The 16,373-nt window shown below is 36.4% G+C and overlaps 1 protein-coding gene across 1 annotated transcript; it reads left to right on the top strand.

The window, feature by feature from the left end:
• Positions 1–6,532: 6,532 nt before the first annotated feature.
• Positions 6,533–10,573, top strand: LRP88_01730 (ABC transporter B family protein; the record flags this gene model as incomplete). Its single annotated transcript, XM_083238406.1, has 4 exons — positions 6,533–6,798; positions 6,885–7,541; positions 7,609–8,792; positions 8,856–10,573. 4 exons carry the CDS (start codon positions 6,533–6,535, stop codon positions 10,571–10,573), a joined length of 3,825 nt encoding a protein of 1,274 aa, XP_083106911.1.
• Positions 10,574–16,373: the final 5,800 nt, after the last annotated feature.

The following is a 16,373-nucleotide window of genomic DNA, read 5'->3' as shown; positions in this document are numbered from 1 at the left end:
ATTATAAGCGGAATAGTTATTATAGGCTTAGAAAGGCGTTTAAAGGTGAAATTAATATAGCTTAGAAACTAGAAATAGATTATAATTATTTAAGTAATTAATATAGAAGGCTAATTAATCCCGCTATTTATTATTAGTATAGGCTAATATTACCTTATTAACTAGTACTAAGAAAGTAACCTCTTAGGCGATTAGGCTATTATAATAACCTAAAATAGCTAGACTAATAATAAGACTAATCTTAAGTAGCTTAAGCACTTTAATTAGTATATAATTAATTAATTAATTAATTCTTATTATCTCTTAATTCTTAATAGCTATAAAAGTTATTACTTTATTAAATTTAAGAGATATTATAAGGAAAAGAAAATTATCTAGCTTTATATGCTACCTTATTCCTCTTATTTACTTTAGCTCCTTAATATTAGGTGCTTTAATATGCTAAAAAAGGCTTATAGTTAAGAAATAGAGTATCTAATTAGATACTCTATTACTTATATTTCTAAGACTAAGTTCTTTCTAGCCTTCTATGCCGCATATGAGGCTACTATAATAAAAAGAAATATCAGGAGGGCTTTTAAAGGAGCTAGTCTTATTCCTCTTGACCTAGAAACTATGGTCTCAAAGCTTAATATATAGCTACGGACTCTAACGCTGGTTAAGGAGGTAGCTAGCCCTTTGACCCCTTGGGTCTTAAAGACCCTAAAGACTATGCTTAAGGCTAGATCTTAGTCTAAATACCTTGAGAGATAAATTAGAAGGCATAAAAGTAGCTCCCTAGAGTTAATTCTAGGAGCTTTAAAGTCTCTTACAAAGGGAATAAAGGCAATAATGCATAAGAATGCCTTATTAAGATCTAAGGTCTAAGACCTTTGAGAGGCGAATAAGATACTAAGCCGGCGCTGGAGGGCAAAAAGAACCTAACTATAAAAAAGATAGGTAATAACTATAGAAGAAGGAAGGTAAGTAATTAATTAAATAGATATAGATGCTTAGGTAGCGGCGGAATTATCGAGGAGTGGTGATTAAGGGCGGTTAACGCGATCGGGGGTTTGGTATTATAGTATCTGCGGTAAGCCTAGTTATAATATAAGGACTTATTAAGTAGTAATTAAGATATCTAAGGAAAAATATAATAAGTAGTTTTTATTAATTAAATAATTTATAGTATTTTTATTATATTTTAAGAAAAAATAATTAAGATTTTTAATTTATTTACTTATTTAATTTACTTACTTATTATATATATTATATTATTATAATATATATAATAAGTAGGTATATTAGATAAGTAAATATATTAAAAATCTCTTATTTAATATTATTATTATTTAATTAATTAATTCCTTATAATTAGATATATCTTAATTAAATAAAAAAGCTAGATTATTTCTTATATTTTAGGCCCTTTAAAATAACTTAGATTTAAAATTATAATAAACTATAAGGCTCTACTAGGTTAATTATTATACCTTATATTATTAGTATAATAATATATAATCTTAATGCGATATTATCTTAAAATTATATAAACTATTAGATCTAGAGGAATAAATTATTATTTAATTTATTCTTAACCTAGATTTATAAGAATTTCCCCCTTAGCTATATAATATAAAAAAAATAACTAATTATTTACTTACTAACTGCTATGCGTTATTAATTAGCATGTGCTAGGCTTTAAACTTTGTTAAGTAATACCTAGACCTTAAGATAACATACTTAATAAGCGAGTGAAACAGACAAGCGAGTAAAATAAAAATCCTTCAACCTATACCTTATCCATTTAATCAATTAATTCTTAACCACCTAGTATATTATAATCTAATTATAAGGCTAGAATGCTTCTTGCCCTTCAGGCCCTTTAAAATGACCTAAAATTAAAGCTCCGCCGCGCTGCAACGATCTATACAGTTAATCTAATAATGCTCTGGCGTCGGCAGCAGGGTATTCTTTTTAGGCGAGATACCATCACGAAATCACGCAGGCTATCTAATCTAGAGGAAGAGGTCCTTATTTACTTTATTCTTAACCTAGATTCGCGAGGATTTCCCCCCCGGCTATATAGTATTAAAGATATAACTAATTAATTACTTACCGACTGTGACGCGCTACTAATTAGCATGCGTTAGGCTTATAACTTTATTAAGTAATACTTAGACCTTAAGATATATTTTTTTTATAAATATAATTACTAGAGAGCTAAGTATAAAGATCTAATTATTATTTATGATTAGTTTTAGCTTATAGTAAATATAATTATAAAGTATAATATCTAATTAAATAATATCTATAACTTTAATAAGATTAGCTTTCTTATAGGTATAATTATAAGTAAAATAATTATTATAAGTATAGAAAGGTATAAAAAGCTAAAAGTAATATAGCCTAGAAACTAGGAATAGATTATAATTATTTAGGTAATTAATATAAAAGGCTAGTTAATCCTGCTATTTATTATTAATGCGGGCTAATATTATCTCGCTAATTAATACTAAGAAAGTAACCTCCCGGGTAATTAGGCTATTATAATAACTTAAAATAGCTAGATTAATAATAAGACTAGTTTTAAGTAGCTTAAGTACTTTAATTAATATATAATTAATTAATTAATTAGTATTTATTATTTCTTAATCCTTAATAGCTATAAAAATTACTATTTTATTAAATTTAAGAAATATTATAAGGTAAATAAGATTATTAAGTTTTATATATTACTTTATTTTTTTTTATTTATTTTAGCCCCTTAATATTAAGTATTTTAGTATACTTAAAAGTACTTATAATTAAGAAATAAAATATTTAATTAGATACTTTATAACTTATATTTTAAAGACTAAGTTCTTTCTAGCCTTCTATACCGCATTTTAAGCTATTATAATAAAATAAAATATTAAGGGGGCTTTTAGAGAAATTAGGCTTATTTCTCTTAATGCGGAAAATATAATCTTAAAGCTTAATATGTAGCTATATATGCTAACGCCGGTTAAGGAGGCAGCTAAACTATTGACCCCTTGGGCCTCAAGGACCCCAAAGACTATGCTTAAGGCTAGATCTTAGTCTAAATACCTTAAAAGACGAATTAGAAGGCATCAGAGTAGCTCCCCAGAGTTAATTTTAGAAGCTCTATAGTCTCTTACAAAGGGGATAAAGGCAGTTATGCATTGGGTTGCCTTATTGACCGCTGAGAATAAAGACCTTCGAGAGGCAAATAAGATACTAAGCCGGCGCCGGAGGGCAAAAAGAACCTAACTATAAAAAAGAGACGTAATGATGATAGAGGAAGGAAGGCAAGTAATTGATTAGATAGATCTTAATGCGTAGGTAGTGGCTAAATCGTCTCGGAGTAGTAGTTAAGGGAGGTCGGCGCGACCGGGAGTTTAGTATTATAGTATCTGCGGTAAGCCTAGTTATAATATAAGGACCTATTAGGTAGTAATTGAGATATCTGGGAAAGAGTATAATAAGTAGTTTTAATTAATCTAATAATTTATAGTATTTTTATAGTAATTTCTATCTTTAAGGTAGAGATTTTTAATATACTTACTTATTTAATATATTTACTTATTATATATATTAATTATTTTAATATATTATAATTTATTTAGCTATATAAAAGTAATTAATTTAAAACCTTATAAAAAATTACTAAGACTTGTAATTATATTAAGCTTATATTAAGCTTATAAGGCGATGCGCAGTTACCCACTATGGCTAGCCTTAGGAGTTAATATCTGTTATTTGCTCTAGGTCCTGTAGCGGGGCCTAGCAGTAGCTATAGGTGCTGAGGTGCACTGAGAGAAGCTAGCTAACTATGACACGGGCTTGATCTCAGGGGGCAATGCGCTGTAAGACCTCTATAACGACCCGGGACATGTTGCTATTAGAAGGGGGGTAATGATAAGGTTATAGCCCGAGGTGCTACTAAAGGCTAGCTAATAGGTTAGCTAGTAAGACCTTATATAGAGATATATAATAGTATTATAATATGCTTTATTATGACATACATAATAAGCAAGTTAGCTATGCAAGCAAGTTAGCTAAAAATCCCTCACCTAATATCTTCTTAATTTAATTAAATAATTTTAAATTACCTAGCATATCATCTATAAATTATAAGGCTAAAATACTTTGTGCACTTTAGGCTTATTAAAATTAATTAAAACTTAGCTTTTAATAAGCTATAAGAGCTTATAAGGTTAATCGTAATACTTTTATTAATCGCTATAAAAGGATCCAATCTCGATGCAAGACTATTTAGAAATCACGCCGGCTATCTAATCTAGAGGAATAAATCCTTATTTACTTTATTCTCGACCTAGATTTACGAGGATTTCCCCCTTGGCTTTATAGTATTAAAGAAATAACTAATTAATTACTTACTAACTGCGATGCGCTACTAGTTAGTATGCATTAGGCTTATAACTTTATTAAATAATACCTAGAGTATTATAAAAAAAGTAAGGCTAACTTAGTATATTAGCCGCTAGGTTAAAAGGTTAGCTATGACCTTAGTTATAAGATTATAGTAAAATTAATACCTAAGAGCCTTTTATAACTGCCTTTTAATATATAATATAGAGCTTAAGATATATTTTTTTTTAAAAATATAATTATTAAAAAGCAAAGTATAAAGATCTAATTATTATCTATAAGTAGTTTTAGCTTATAATAAATATAATCACAAAGTATAATATTTAATTAAATAATATTTAAAACTTTAATAAGACTAGCTTTTTTATAGATATAATTATAAGTAAAATAATAATTATAGATATAAAAAGATATAAAAAGCTAAAATTAATATAACTTAGAAACTAAGATTAAATTATAATTATTTAAGTAATTAATATAAAAGGCTAGTTAATCTTATTATTTATTATTAATATAAGCTAGTATTATTTTATTAATTAGTATTAAGAAAGTAACCTCCCGGGCTATTAGGCTATTATAATAACCTAAAATAACTAAATTAATAATAAGACTAGTTTTAAGTAGCTTAAGCATTTTAACTAGTATATAACTAAGTAAATAAATAATTACTATTATCTCTTAATCCTTAATAGCTATAAAAGTTATTACTTAATTAAATTTAAGAGATATTACTAAGATAATAAGATTATCTAGCTTTATATATTACCTTATTTATCTTATTTACTCTAGCCCCTTAATATTATATACTTTAGCATACTTAAGAGGGCTTATAATTAAGAAATTAAATATCTAATTAGATACTTTATAAATTATATTTTAAAGACTAAGTTCCTCTTAGCCTTTTATAATATATTTTAGGCTATTATAATAAAAAAAAATATTAAGATATCTTTTAAAGGAGCTAAGATTATTCCTTTTAACTTAGAAATTATAATCTTAAAGCTTAATATGTAGCTATGGACTCTAATGCCTACTGAGGAGGAGGCTAAATTATTAAACCCTTAGGTTTTAAAGACCCTAAAGACTATACTTAAGGTCTAATCTTAGTTTAAATACCTTAAGAAATAAATTAAAAGGCATTATAATAGCTCCCCTGAGTTAATTATTAAGGCTATAAAGTTAATTACTAAGGCACTAAAGGGAAATATACATAAGATAGCTCTAGTAAGGGCAGAGGTCTGAGAGCTTTAACTAGCAAATAAGATATTAAGCTGGCGCTAGAGGGCAAAAAGGACCTAATTATAAAAAAGAGAGGTAATAATAATAGAGGAAGGAAGGTAAGTAATTAATTAAATAGATATTAATGCGTAGGTAATGGCTAAATTATCAAGGAGTAGTAGTCAAGGGAGGTTAGCATAACTAGGTATTTAATATTATAGTATCTATAATAAGCCTAGTTATAATATAAGGACCTATTAGGTAGTTATTAAGATATCTAGGGAAGAGTATAATAAATAGTTTTACTTAATTAAATAATTTATAGTATTTTTATTATAATTTTTAATTTTTAAGGTAAGGAAAAGTAACTAACTTACTTACTTAGCTAACTTACTTATTATATATATTAATTAATTAATCTTTTAATATATTAGTTAATTTAATATTTTATTTATATTATTATAATTACTTAGAGTATAAGTGAATTAAGAAGTAGGTCTCTTATTAATTAGTATATAAGAATATCTTTTTAAAAGGGATGTTAAGCAAGCTAAAAACTTGGTTAAAAGTGGGTTAAAATTGCTTCTTTTGATATAGCGCTTAGGTATATGTTTTATATGCTATGGTGTATGTTTAGGTGTTGACCGAACCACTCCTGTCCTACAGAGCACAGGAATCGCCAAGGCCCTGACAAACACCACCGTGCGACGCAAACAAACAACCAACAGCCACCCCTGATGGGACGGTAAGTTGTGTCACTGTGCCCAGCCCGCCCTACATATTGCGTAAATCAACCAACCGCCGAGCCCAGGTCACCAACAGGCCCCTGTCAGGCTGTCGCCGCCGTTGGCGGTGGTACTACCAGGTCGCACGCACTCGCCCGGACGCAGCTTCCCAACACCTCAACCTTTCAACTTAACCTTCACTGGCAACGGTCGCGATGTCTAACCACGACAATCAGGGCGACGAGAATGATCACGGGAATCGGCCAAAGCCATCTGGCTTTGCCAGCTATATTCGAATCTTCAGCTATGTCGACCGCAGCAGCTGGGCCCTGTACTCGACAGCCTTCATCGCCGCCATTGGGGCTGGTGCGGCACTCCCGCTGATGAACCTTGTCTTCGGCAGGTTCGTCACGACGTTCAACGGCTTCGCCAGTGGCGGCGTGAGCCCCGACGATTACATGGCCGAGGTATCGAGATACGCGTGAGTCGCCTGCAATTGCGGCGGTCACCGTCCGGATTGATCGTGCCGTCGTTTACATGCTGACCCGTCTTGGCCCGGCGCGACAGCCTCTACTTCATCTACCTGTTCATCGCCAGGTTCCTTCTCATCTACACCCACACCGTGCTGGTGTCCATTGGAGCCATCCGAGCCACCAAAGCATTGCGCATGGACTTCCTGCAGAGCCTCCTGCGCCAGGACATGACCTTCTTCGACTCGGAAGAGGCCGGCTCTCCGTCGGTCAAGGTCACCACCAACGGCAACCTCGTCACCAACGGCATTTCTGAGCGTCTCACCGTCTTCGTCCAGAGCTGCTCGACGTTTGTGGCAGCCTTCGTCGTCGCCTTCATCGTCCAGTGGAAGCTTACCCTCATCACCCTAGGCATCGTCCCGACCATCGTCATCGTCACTGGCATCTGCATGACCATCGAGGTGAAGAGCGAGAACAAGTTGCTGGACATCTTCTCCCGCGCCAGCCTGGTCGCCGAGGAGGTCTTCTCCAGCATCACGACCGTCCACGCTTTTTGGCTGCAGCCGACCATGGCGAGGCGGTACGAAAAGTTCCTCGCCGACATGGAGCGCGTAGGAAAGAAGAAGTCGCCCAACTACGGCGTGCTCTTTGCGACCCAGTTCTTCTCCGTCTACTCGGGTTATGGCCTCGCCTTCTGGCAGGGCATCAGGATGTTCGCCCGCGGCGAGATTGACGAGCCGGGTGCCGTTGTCACGTATACATACATCCCTTTGCCCCCTCATCATTCTGCGACGCACGCTGACCCCCCTTCTTCCTCACAGTGTCATCATGGCCGTTGTTCTCGCTGCGACATCCCTGACCCAGATCGCGCCTCAGATCATCACCATCACAAAGGCTGCCACTGCTGCTGACGAGCTGTTCCGCATCATCGATAAAACCTCCGCCATCGATCCACTGTCGTCCGCTGAGCCTGTCCCGGAGAAGTGTGTTGGCGAGCTTGAACTGAAAGCCCTCGAGTTCGCCTACCCCTCTCGCCCCGATGTCAAAGTTCTCAGTGGCCTGAACCTGAAGATCCCCGCTGGCAAGACTACAGCACTCGTCGGCGCCAGTGGCTCAGGGAAGAGCACAATCGTCGGCCTTCTCGATCGCTGGTACGACCCGGCAGCCGGTCTGATCCAGTTCGACGGACGAGACATTCAGAACATCAACCTAGCCTGGCTACGAACACAGATCCGTCTCGTACAGCAGGAACCCGTCCTGTTCAGCGGCACAATCATCGACAACGTTGCCTTCGGCCTGGAGGGGACTGCACACGCAAATGCCTCCTACGAGGAGAAGCTTGCTCTCGTAAAGGCGGCCTGTCAAGATGCTAATGCTCACGACTTCATCGAGAGGCTTCCTCAGCAGTACGAGACCTGGATCGGCGAACGTGCTCGCACGCTATCCGGAGGCCAGAAGCAACGCATCGCCATCGCCCGAAGCATCATTTCCCGCCCGTCGGTCCTGCTGCTCGACGAAGCAACCAGTGCGCTTGATTCGAAAGCTGAAAAGGCCGTCCAGGACGCGCTGGACAGGATCTCCGTCGGCAGGACAACCGTCATCATCGCGCACAAACTATCCACGGTGCAGAAAGCGCACAACATCGCCGTCATGTCTGCGGGGCGGGTCGTCGAGCAGGGAACACACCAGGACCTCATCGCCGCCGATGGCGCCTATGCGAGCCTCGTCAGGGCGCAAGATCTGGAAAAGGTAAAAGGCAAGTCGACTGAACGGCCGGAGCCCGAGGGTGAGTGGATTGAAGAGAAAGAAGGAGCAGAGCCGCCCGCACCACTGTCGCCGCATCGATCTAGAAGCATCGTCGCCGAGTCGGTGGAGGGTAGCGCTCGAGCCCTCGAAAAGGAGACCATGGGATACGGCATCGTCCGCTGCGTATGGCTGCTCATACTGGATCAGCCCGAACTATGGAGGTTCTACGGGATAATCGCCTTCCTTTGTGTTCTCGGAGGTCCGTAAACATTGCCCCCCTTCTCCTCCAACGCTGTGCTGCCGTTCTAACCCTTCCTCTCAGGCGGAACTTATCCGGCACAAGCAGTCATTTTCGCCCAGACGCTCCAAATCTTCCAGTTGAGCGGTGACGAAGCCATCCGCCTCGGAGACTTCTGGGCGCTCATGTTCTTCGTCGTTGCCGTCGCCAACTTTGTCGTCTACTTCATCTTGGGATGGCTGGCCAACATCATCATCCAGAAGGTCAGTCGAAAATACCGCCGCGAGCTCTTCAGAAACACCATGAAGCAGGATGTTGTCTTCTTCGATCTCCAACAAAACGCTACCGGCGGAATCTGCGCCCGGCTGCTGACCAACGCCTCAAACCTGAACGACCTCCTTGGCATCAACTCGGGCCTGATCCTGATCAGCTTGGTCACGGTCATCTCTGTCTCCGTCCTGGGCATCGTCTACGGCTGGAAGCTGGGCCTCGTCTGCGTCTTTGGTGCCCTCCCCCCGATTGTTATGAGCGGCTTTCTACGGATCCGCCTTGAGGTCAAGCTGGAGGAAGATACCTCGGAGCGCTTCGCCAGCAGCGCCGCGCTCGCGACGGAAGCCGTCTCTGCCATCCGCACCGTGGCGTCGCTTACACTAGAGAACAAGATGCTCGCGCTGTACCGGGAGAGGCTGGATGTTGTGGCGAAGAAATCTGCAAAGGCGCTGACGCTCACCATGCTCTGGTACGCCTTCTCGCAGTCCGTCAACTTCCTCTCCATGGCTCTCGGCTTCTGGTACGGCGGGTTGCTTGTGTCTACCGGCGAGTACACAAACGTGCAGTTTTTCGTGGTCTTCATTGCCGTCGTGCTCGGTGGAGAGAACGCGGCCACACTCTTCCAGTACACGATGAGCATGACCGGGGCGACAGCCTCGGCCAACTACATCCTTTGGCTTCGTCGGAGGGTCCCGAGCGTCGATAACTCGTTCACGGACGACGAGAATGACACCCAGGGCGATGCGTCGCAAGACTCCCCCGGAAACGATGCCATCGGGGTCCATTGCCAAGCCCTCGAGTTTGCCTACCCTTCTCGCCCGCAGTCGAAGGTGATTTCGGGCGTCGACATCAATATTCAACCGGCCAGGTTCGTCGCCTTTGTCGGCCCGTCAGGCTGTGGAAAGTCCACCATGGTCAGCCTCCTCTCTCGCTTCATAGACCCGACATCTGGCTCCATCGCGATGGATGGCCACCCGATCCACGAGCTGGAACCGCAAGCCCATCGACGGCGCCTCGCACTGGTCCAGCAAGAACCGGTGCTGTACCAAGGCAGTGTTAGGGAGAACATCGCCATGGGCCTGGCAGAGTCCAAGGACGCCACGGAAACCCAGATAGAGAAAGCCTGCAGGGACGCCAATATCCTCGACTTCGTCTCCTCGCTGCCCGAGGGGCTGGGGACCGATGTCGGCACCCGCGGGGCCAGGCTCTCCGGCGGCCAGCGGCAGCGCGTGGCCATCGCCCGGGCGCTGATCCGGAACCCTAAGGCCCTGCTCCTCGATGAGGCGACAAGCGCGCTGGATACGGAGAGCGAGAGGTTAGTGCAGGCGGCGCTCTACGAGGCTGCCAGGGACGGTAAGAGGACGACCATCGCGGTTGCGCATCGGCTGAGCACTGTCAGGGACGCGGACTGCATCTTCGTCTTCCAGAGCGGGGAGATCACCGAGATGGGGAGCCATGTTGAGCTGATGGAGAAGAAGGGCGTTTATTTCGAGATGTGTAAGGGACAGGTGCTGGACAGAGCTCTCGCCTGACGTGGAAGTGACGAAGCCGACATGAGCCGGCTTGGGTCGTAAAGCTATCCCATACCCAACCGTATCCCCCGTGAGCAATAGTCATCTGTATGCTCTAAGAATAAAGAGGCGTTTGAGATTTCTTCACCCGTCACATAGTTCACAACCCATACTAACCGCGATACTTCATACTCTACCTGCTGTATGCCTAATTAGAGATATCTAGGGATAGAACCTCATGGGATTGTCTGCCTCCTGAGATTTAGAACGAGATTATTAATCTCCTACTAGTTCTTAGACCTGCTTAACTTTGCTAAGATAAGCCTAATAGTTTTATACCTTATTTACTCTCTTTTAAATATTTATATATAATATATATAATAAGCTAGCGCTATAAATATATAAGTGCTATACTTTTTTTTAATTTAACTTTATATTTAACGTACTTAATAAGTGGCTTGATTAGATAAGTGACTTGATCACTTTTATACGTTTTAGCTGTGCATGGCGGGGTGCAATACCTAGAAATTGTTAAGGTCGCTTAGCATTTTTTAGGTACTTTCTATATATACCCTCTATTGAAAAATACCTTAGTGATTAACTCGCTTGTCTAATTAACTCCCTTATTAAGTATGTTAATTACTTAATTTTTAATTATTAAATATATTAAACTAAAATATTAAAATTAAAATCTTTTTTATTTTAACATACGTGATAAGCAAGTGTTACAGCAAGCAAGTGTTATAGCTATACTGTGCAGCTAAAAATTATAAACCTTAAATTTCTAAAAACTACTATAAAATAGCTATAAGCTTAAAAAAAGTAGTTTTATAGATCTAAGTAAAAAAGTTATAAGATTATAATTTTTCTAGAATTTAAAAAATTTTTTTCCTTTTTTTAAAAATAAAAAACTAAAAAAAAAATAGTACGAATAAGAAATTATTAAATAATTTATTTTTTTTATTTTTTTTAAAATTTAAAAGAATTACTAGATTAATTTAGATTTTTTAATTAATACTAGCCTTAATCCCTAGCTTAAATATATTTAAATTAAATTTATTAAAGTTTTTTAAAATAATAATTAATTTAAGTAAGATTTATACTATAGGGTAAAAGTATAACACTCGCTTAACTATAACACTTCCTTATTATATATATTAAGTTTTTTAAAATAATATACTTAATAAGTAAGTAAAATAAATAAGTAAGTAAAATAAAAATCTTAACCTTCCTATTAGAAATCATAATAAAAATACTATAGATTATTTAATTAATTAAAACTAATTACTATATTCTTCTCTAGATATCTTAATCACTACCTAATAGGTCCTTGCATTATAGCCGGGCTTACCGCAGATACTATAGCGCCGAATACCCGGTCTGACTAACCTTCCTCGACCACCACTCCTCGACGATTCGGCCACCACCTGCGCATCTATATCCATCTAATTAATTACCTACCAACCTTCCTCTACTATTATTACCCCTCTTTTCTATAATTTAGTCCTTTTTGCCCTCTAGCGCCGGCTTAGTATCTTATTTGCCTCTCGAAGGTTATTAACCTTAGCCTGAAATAATGCTATCTAATGCATGTTTCCCTTTATTGCCTTCGTAAGAGACTTCATAGCCTCTATAATTAACTCTAGGGAGCTACTCTTATGCCTTCTAATCTGCCTTTCGAGGTATTTAGATTGAGATCTAGCCTTAAGCATAGTCTTTGGGGTCCTTAAGACCCAAGGGGTAAAGGGTTTAGCCCCCTCCTCGGTAGGCATTGGAGTCTATAGCTATATATTAAGCTTTAAGACTATAGTTTCTAGGTTAAGGGGAATAAAATTAGCTCCTTTAAAAGCCCCCCTAATATTTCTTTTTATTATAATAGTCTTATATATTATATAGAAGGCTAGAAAGAACTTAGTCTTTAAAACGTGGGTTATAGAGTATCTAATTAATTATTTTATTTCTTAATTATAAGCTCGCTTTAGTATATTAAAGTACTTAATATTAAGGAGCTAAAGTAAATAAGAGAAATAAGGTAGTATATAGAGCTAAATAATCTTTTTTTCCTTATAATATCTCTTAAAGTTAATAAACTAATAACTTTTATAGCTATTAAGAATTAAGAGATAATAAAAACTAATTAATTAATTAGTTATATACCAGTCAAAGTGCTTAAGCTACTTAAGACTAATCTTATTATTAATCTAGTTATTTTAAGTTATTATAATAGCCTAATCACCCGGGAGGTTACTTTCTTAGTACTAGTTAGCAAGGTAATATTAGCCCGCACTAATAATAAATAGCTAGATCGCCTAGCCTTTCGCATTAATTACTTAAATAATTATAATTTATTTTTAGTTTTTAAGCTATATTAATTTTAGCTTTAAATATCTTTCTAAGCCTATAATAATTATTTTACTTATAATTATACCTATAAGAAAGCTAATCTTATTAAAGTTATAAATATTATTTAATTAAATATTATACTTCGCGATTATATTTACTATAAGCTAAAACTAATCGCAGATAATAATTAGATCTTTACACTTAGCTCTCTAGTAGTTATATTTATAAAAAAAATATATCTTAAGGTCTAGGTATTACTTAATAAAGTTATAAGCCTAATACATGCTAACTAGTGGCGCGTCGCGGTTAGTAAGTAATTAATTAGTTATATCTTTAATACCACGTAGCCGGGGGGGAAATCCTCGTGAATCTAGGTTAAGAATGAAGTAAATAAGGACCTCTTCCTCTAGATTAGATAGCCTGCGTGATTTCGTGATGGTATTTCGCCTAGAAAGAATACCTTGCTGCCGACGCTAGAGCGTTATTAGATTGACTGTATAGATCGTTGCAGCGCGTCGGAGCTTTAATTTTAGGTCATTTTAAAGGGCCTAAAGGGCCTGAAGCATTCTAGCCTTATAATTAGATTATGACATACTAGGTGGTTAAGAATCAATTAATCAAATAGATAAGGTGTAGGTTAAGGGATTTTGTTTCACTCGCTTGTCTATTTCACTCGCTTATTAAGTACATTAACTCAAAGCTAAGTATTTAATAACGTACTTAATAAGCGAGCGTCGCAGACAAGCGAGCGTCGCACTTTTCCCTCTTATATCTAACTTTCCATATGATTAATTGATTCCTAACCACCAAATATATCAGACTTAAATATTGAGGCTAGAACCCTTCTTGCCCTTCAGGCCCTTTAAAATAACCCTAAGCTAAGCATCCGACGCGCTGCAGGGACCTACCGGGTCTCTGAGCATAGGCTACGTCGGCGACAGAATGGCATTCAAGCTCGACTTAATACTATCCCAAATTCACGCAAGCTATCTAATCTAGAAGAAGAGATCCTTATTTACTTCATTTTTAACCTAGATTCGCAAGGATTTCCCCCCTGGCTATATAGTATTAAAGATATAGCTAATTAATTACTTGCCGACCGCGATGCACTACTAGTTAGCACGCGTTAGGCTTATAACTTTATTAAGTAGCACTTAGACCTTAAGATATATTTTTTCTATAAATATAATTACTAGAGAGCTAAGTGTGAAGATCTAATTATTATCTGCGATTAGTTTTAGCTTATAGCAAATATAATTATGAAGTATAATATCTAATTAAATAATATCTATAACTTTAATAAGATTAGTTTTTTTATAGATATAATTATAAATAAAATAATTATTATAAATATAAAAAGGTATTTAAAGCTAAAATTAATATAGCTTAGAAATTAAAAATAAATTATAATTATTTAAGTAATTAATATAAAAGGCTAAGTAATTTAGTTATTTATTATTAATATAAGTTAATATTACCTTATTAATTAGTATTAAGAAAGTAACCTCTTAGGCAATTAAGCTATTATAATAACTTAAAATAACTAGATTAATAATAAGACTAATCTTAAGTAGCTTAAGTATTTTAACTAATATATAACTAATTAATTAATTAGTTTTTATTATCTCTTAATTTTTAATAATTATAAAAGTTATTAATTTATTAAATTTAAGAGATATTATAAGAAAAAGAAAATTATCTAACTTTATATATTACCTTATTTATTTTATTTATTTTAGCCCCTTAATATTAGGTACTTTAGTATATTAAAGCGAGCTTATAATTAAGAAATAAAGTGATTAATTAAATACTCTATAACTTATATTTTAAAGACTAAGTTTTTCCTAGCCTTCTACGTAATATATAAGGCTACTATAATAAGAAGAAATATTAAGGGGGCTTTTAAAGGAGCTAGCCTTATTCCCCTTAACCTAGAAGCTATAGTCTTAAAGCTTAATATATAGCTATAGACTCTAACGCCTACCGAGGAGGGGGCTAAACCCTTTACCCCTTGGGTCTTAAAGACCCCAAAGACTATGCTTAAGGCTAGATCTTAGTCTAAATACCTCAAAAGGTAAATTAGAAGGCATAAGAGTAGCTCCCCAGAGTTAATTATAGAGGCTATAAAGTCTCTTACGAAGGCAATAAAGGGAAATATATATTAGATGGTATTATTATGGGCTAAGGTTAATAACCTTTGAGAGGTAAATAAGATACTAAGCCGGCGCTAGAGGGTAAAAAGGACTAGACTATAGAAAAGAGGGGTTATGACGGTAGAAGAGAGGAGGTAAGCAATTAATCAAATAGATATAGATGCATAGGTAGTAGCCGAATCGTCGAGGAGTGGTAGTCGAGGAAGGTTAGTCAGACCGGGTATTCGGCGCTATGGTATTTACGGCAAGCCCGGGCATAATATAAGGACCTGTCAGGTAGTGATTGAGACGTCTGGGAAAGAGTATAGTGAGTAGTTTTAATTAATTAAATAGTTTTTAGTGTTTTTATTATGATTTCTTAAGAGAAGGTTAAGAAAAGTCTGATGCTTGCTTGTCTGCGACGCTCGCTTATTAAGTACGTTATAGTTATATTATTAACATATATGTATAGCGAGCCGGATAGCAAGCGAACCAGATAGCAATACTGTGCACTTAAAAATAGCTAACCTTAAATTTCTAAAAACTATTAAAAAATAGCTAAGAGCTTAAAAAGAGTATTTTTTTAAATTTAATATAAAGAGTTATAAGTTTATAATTTCTTTATATTTTTAAAAAATTTCTTTAATTTTAAAAAATTAAAAAACTAATAGAAATAATATAAATAAGAAATTCCTAAATAACTTACTTATTAACTTTTTTAAAAATCTAAAAAAATTACTAATAAGTTTTAAAATTTTTTTTAATTTTATCTAAGCCTATTAGCTTATAAAGCTTAAAATGTAATTTTTAAGCATTTTTTTTAAGCATTTTTATAATTAGGTGAGATTTATACTATAGAGTAAAAGTGTCTAGTTCGCTTGCTATCTGGCTCGCTATACATGTACGTTATAATAATTACTAGCAGTGTATTAGAGGTTATAAAATGGTTAGTATACTTTAGGTATATTACTAAGATCTAGTAATAGCTTTATCTCTAAGCTCTATATATATATCTAAAGATATCTATAGATAAACTTTAGTTAAGCCTTGAATTAATTAATCTAGATCCCTTTATCGATAGTAATTGATTAAATACCAGCGCTGATCGTGTGTGGGCGAATATGAGTCCGGTAGCAGCGGGACACCAGAGGACGCAAATGCCAATATTGAGATGTCCCAAGTATCACAGGAAATGCCATTGGTCTTCTTTTCCGTCTTGTTAGCGCCGCACAAAGAGCTACTAAAGGAGCTTCGCACATCTACAGCCGAATCGATACCACTATCAATGACCCACTCACCAGCATCCAAACTATCCAGCTCTCCCAACATCTCACGCAAAGAAAAAA

This window comes from Fusarium phalaenopsidis (genome assembly GCF_050370095.1).
Source record: "Fusarium phalaenopsidis strain FUZ10S chromosome Unknown contig_32278, whole genome shotgun sequence".
NCBI lineage: Eukaryota > Fungi > Ascomycota > Sordariomycetes > Hypocreales > Nectriaceae > Fusarium > Fusarium phalaenopsidis.
Note: the sequence above shows the minus strand (reverse complement) of the source record. Positions and strands in the feature narration are given on the sequence as shown.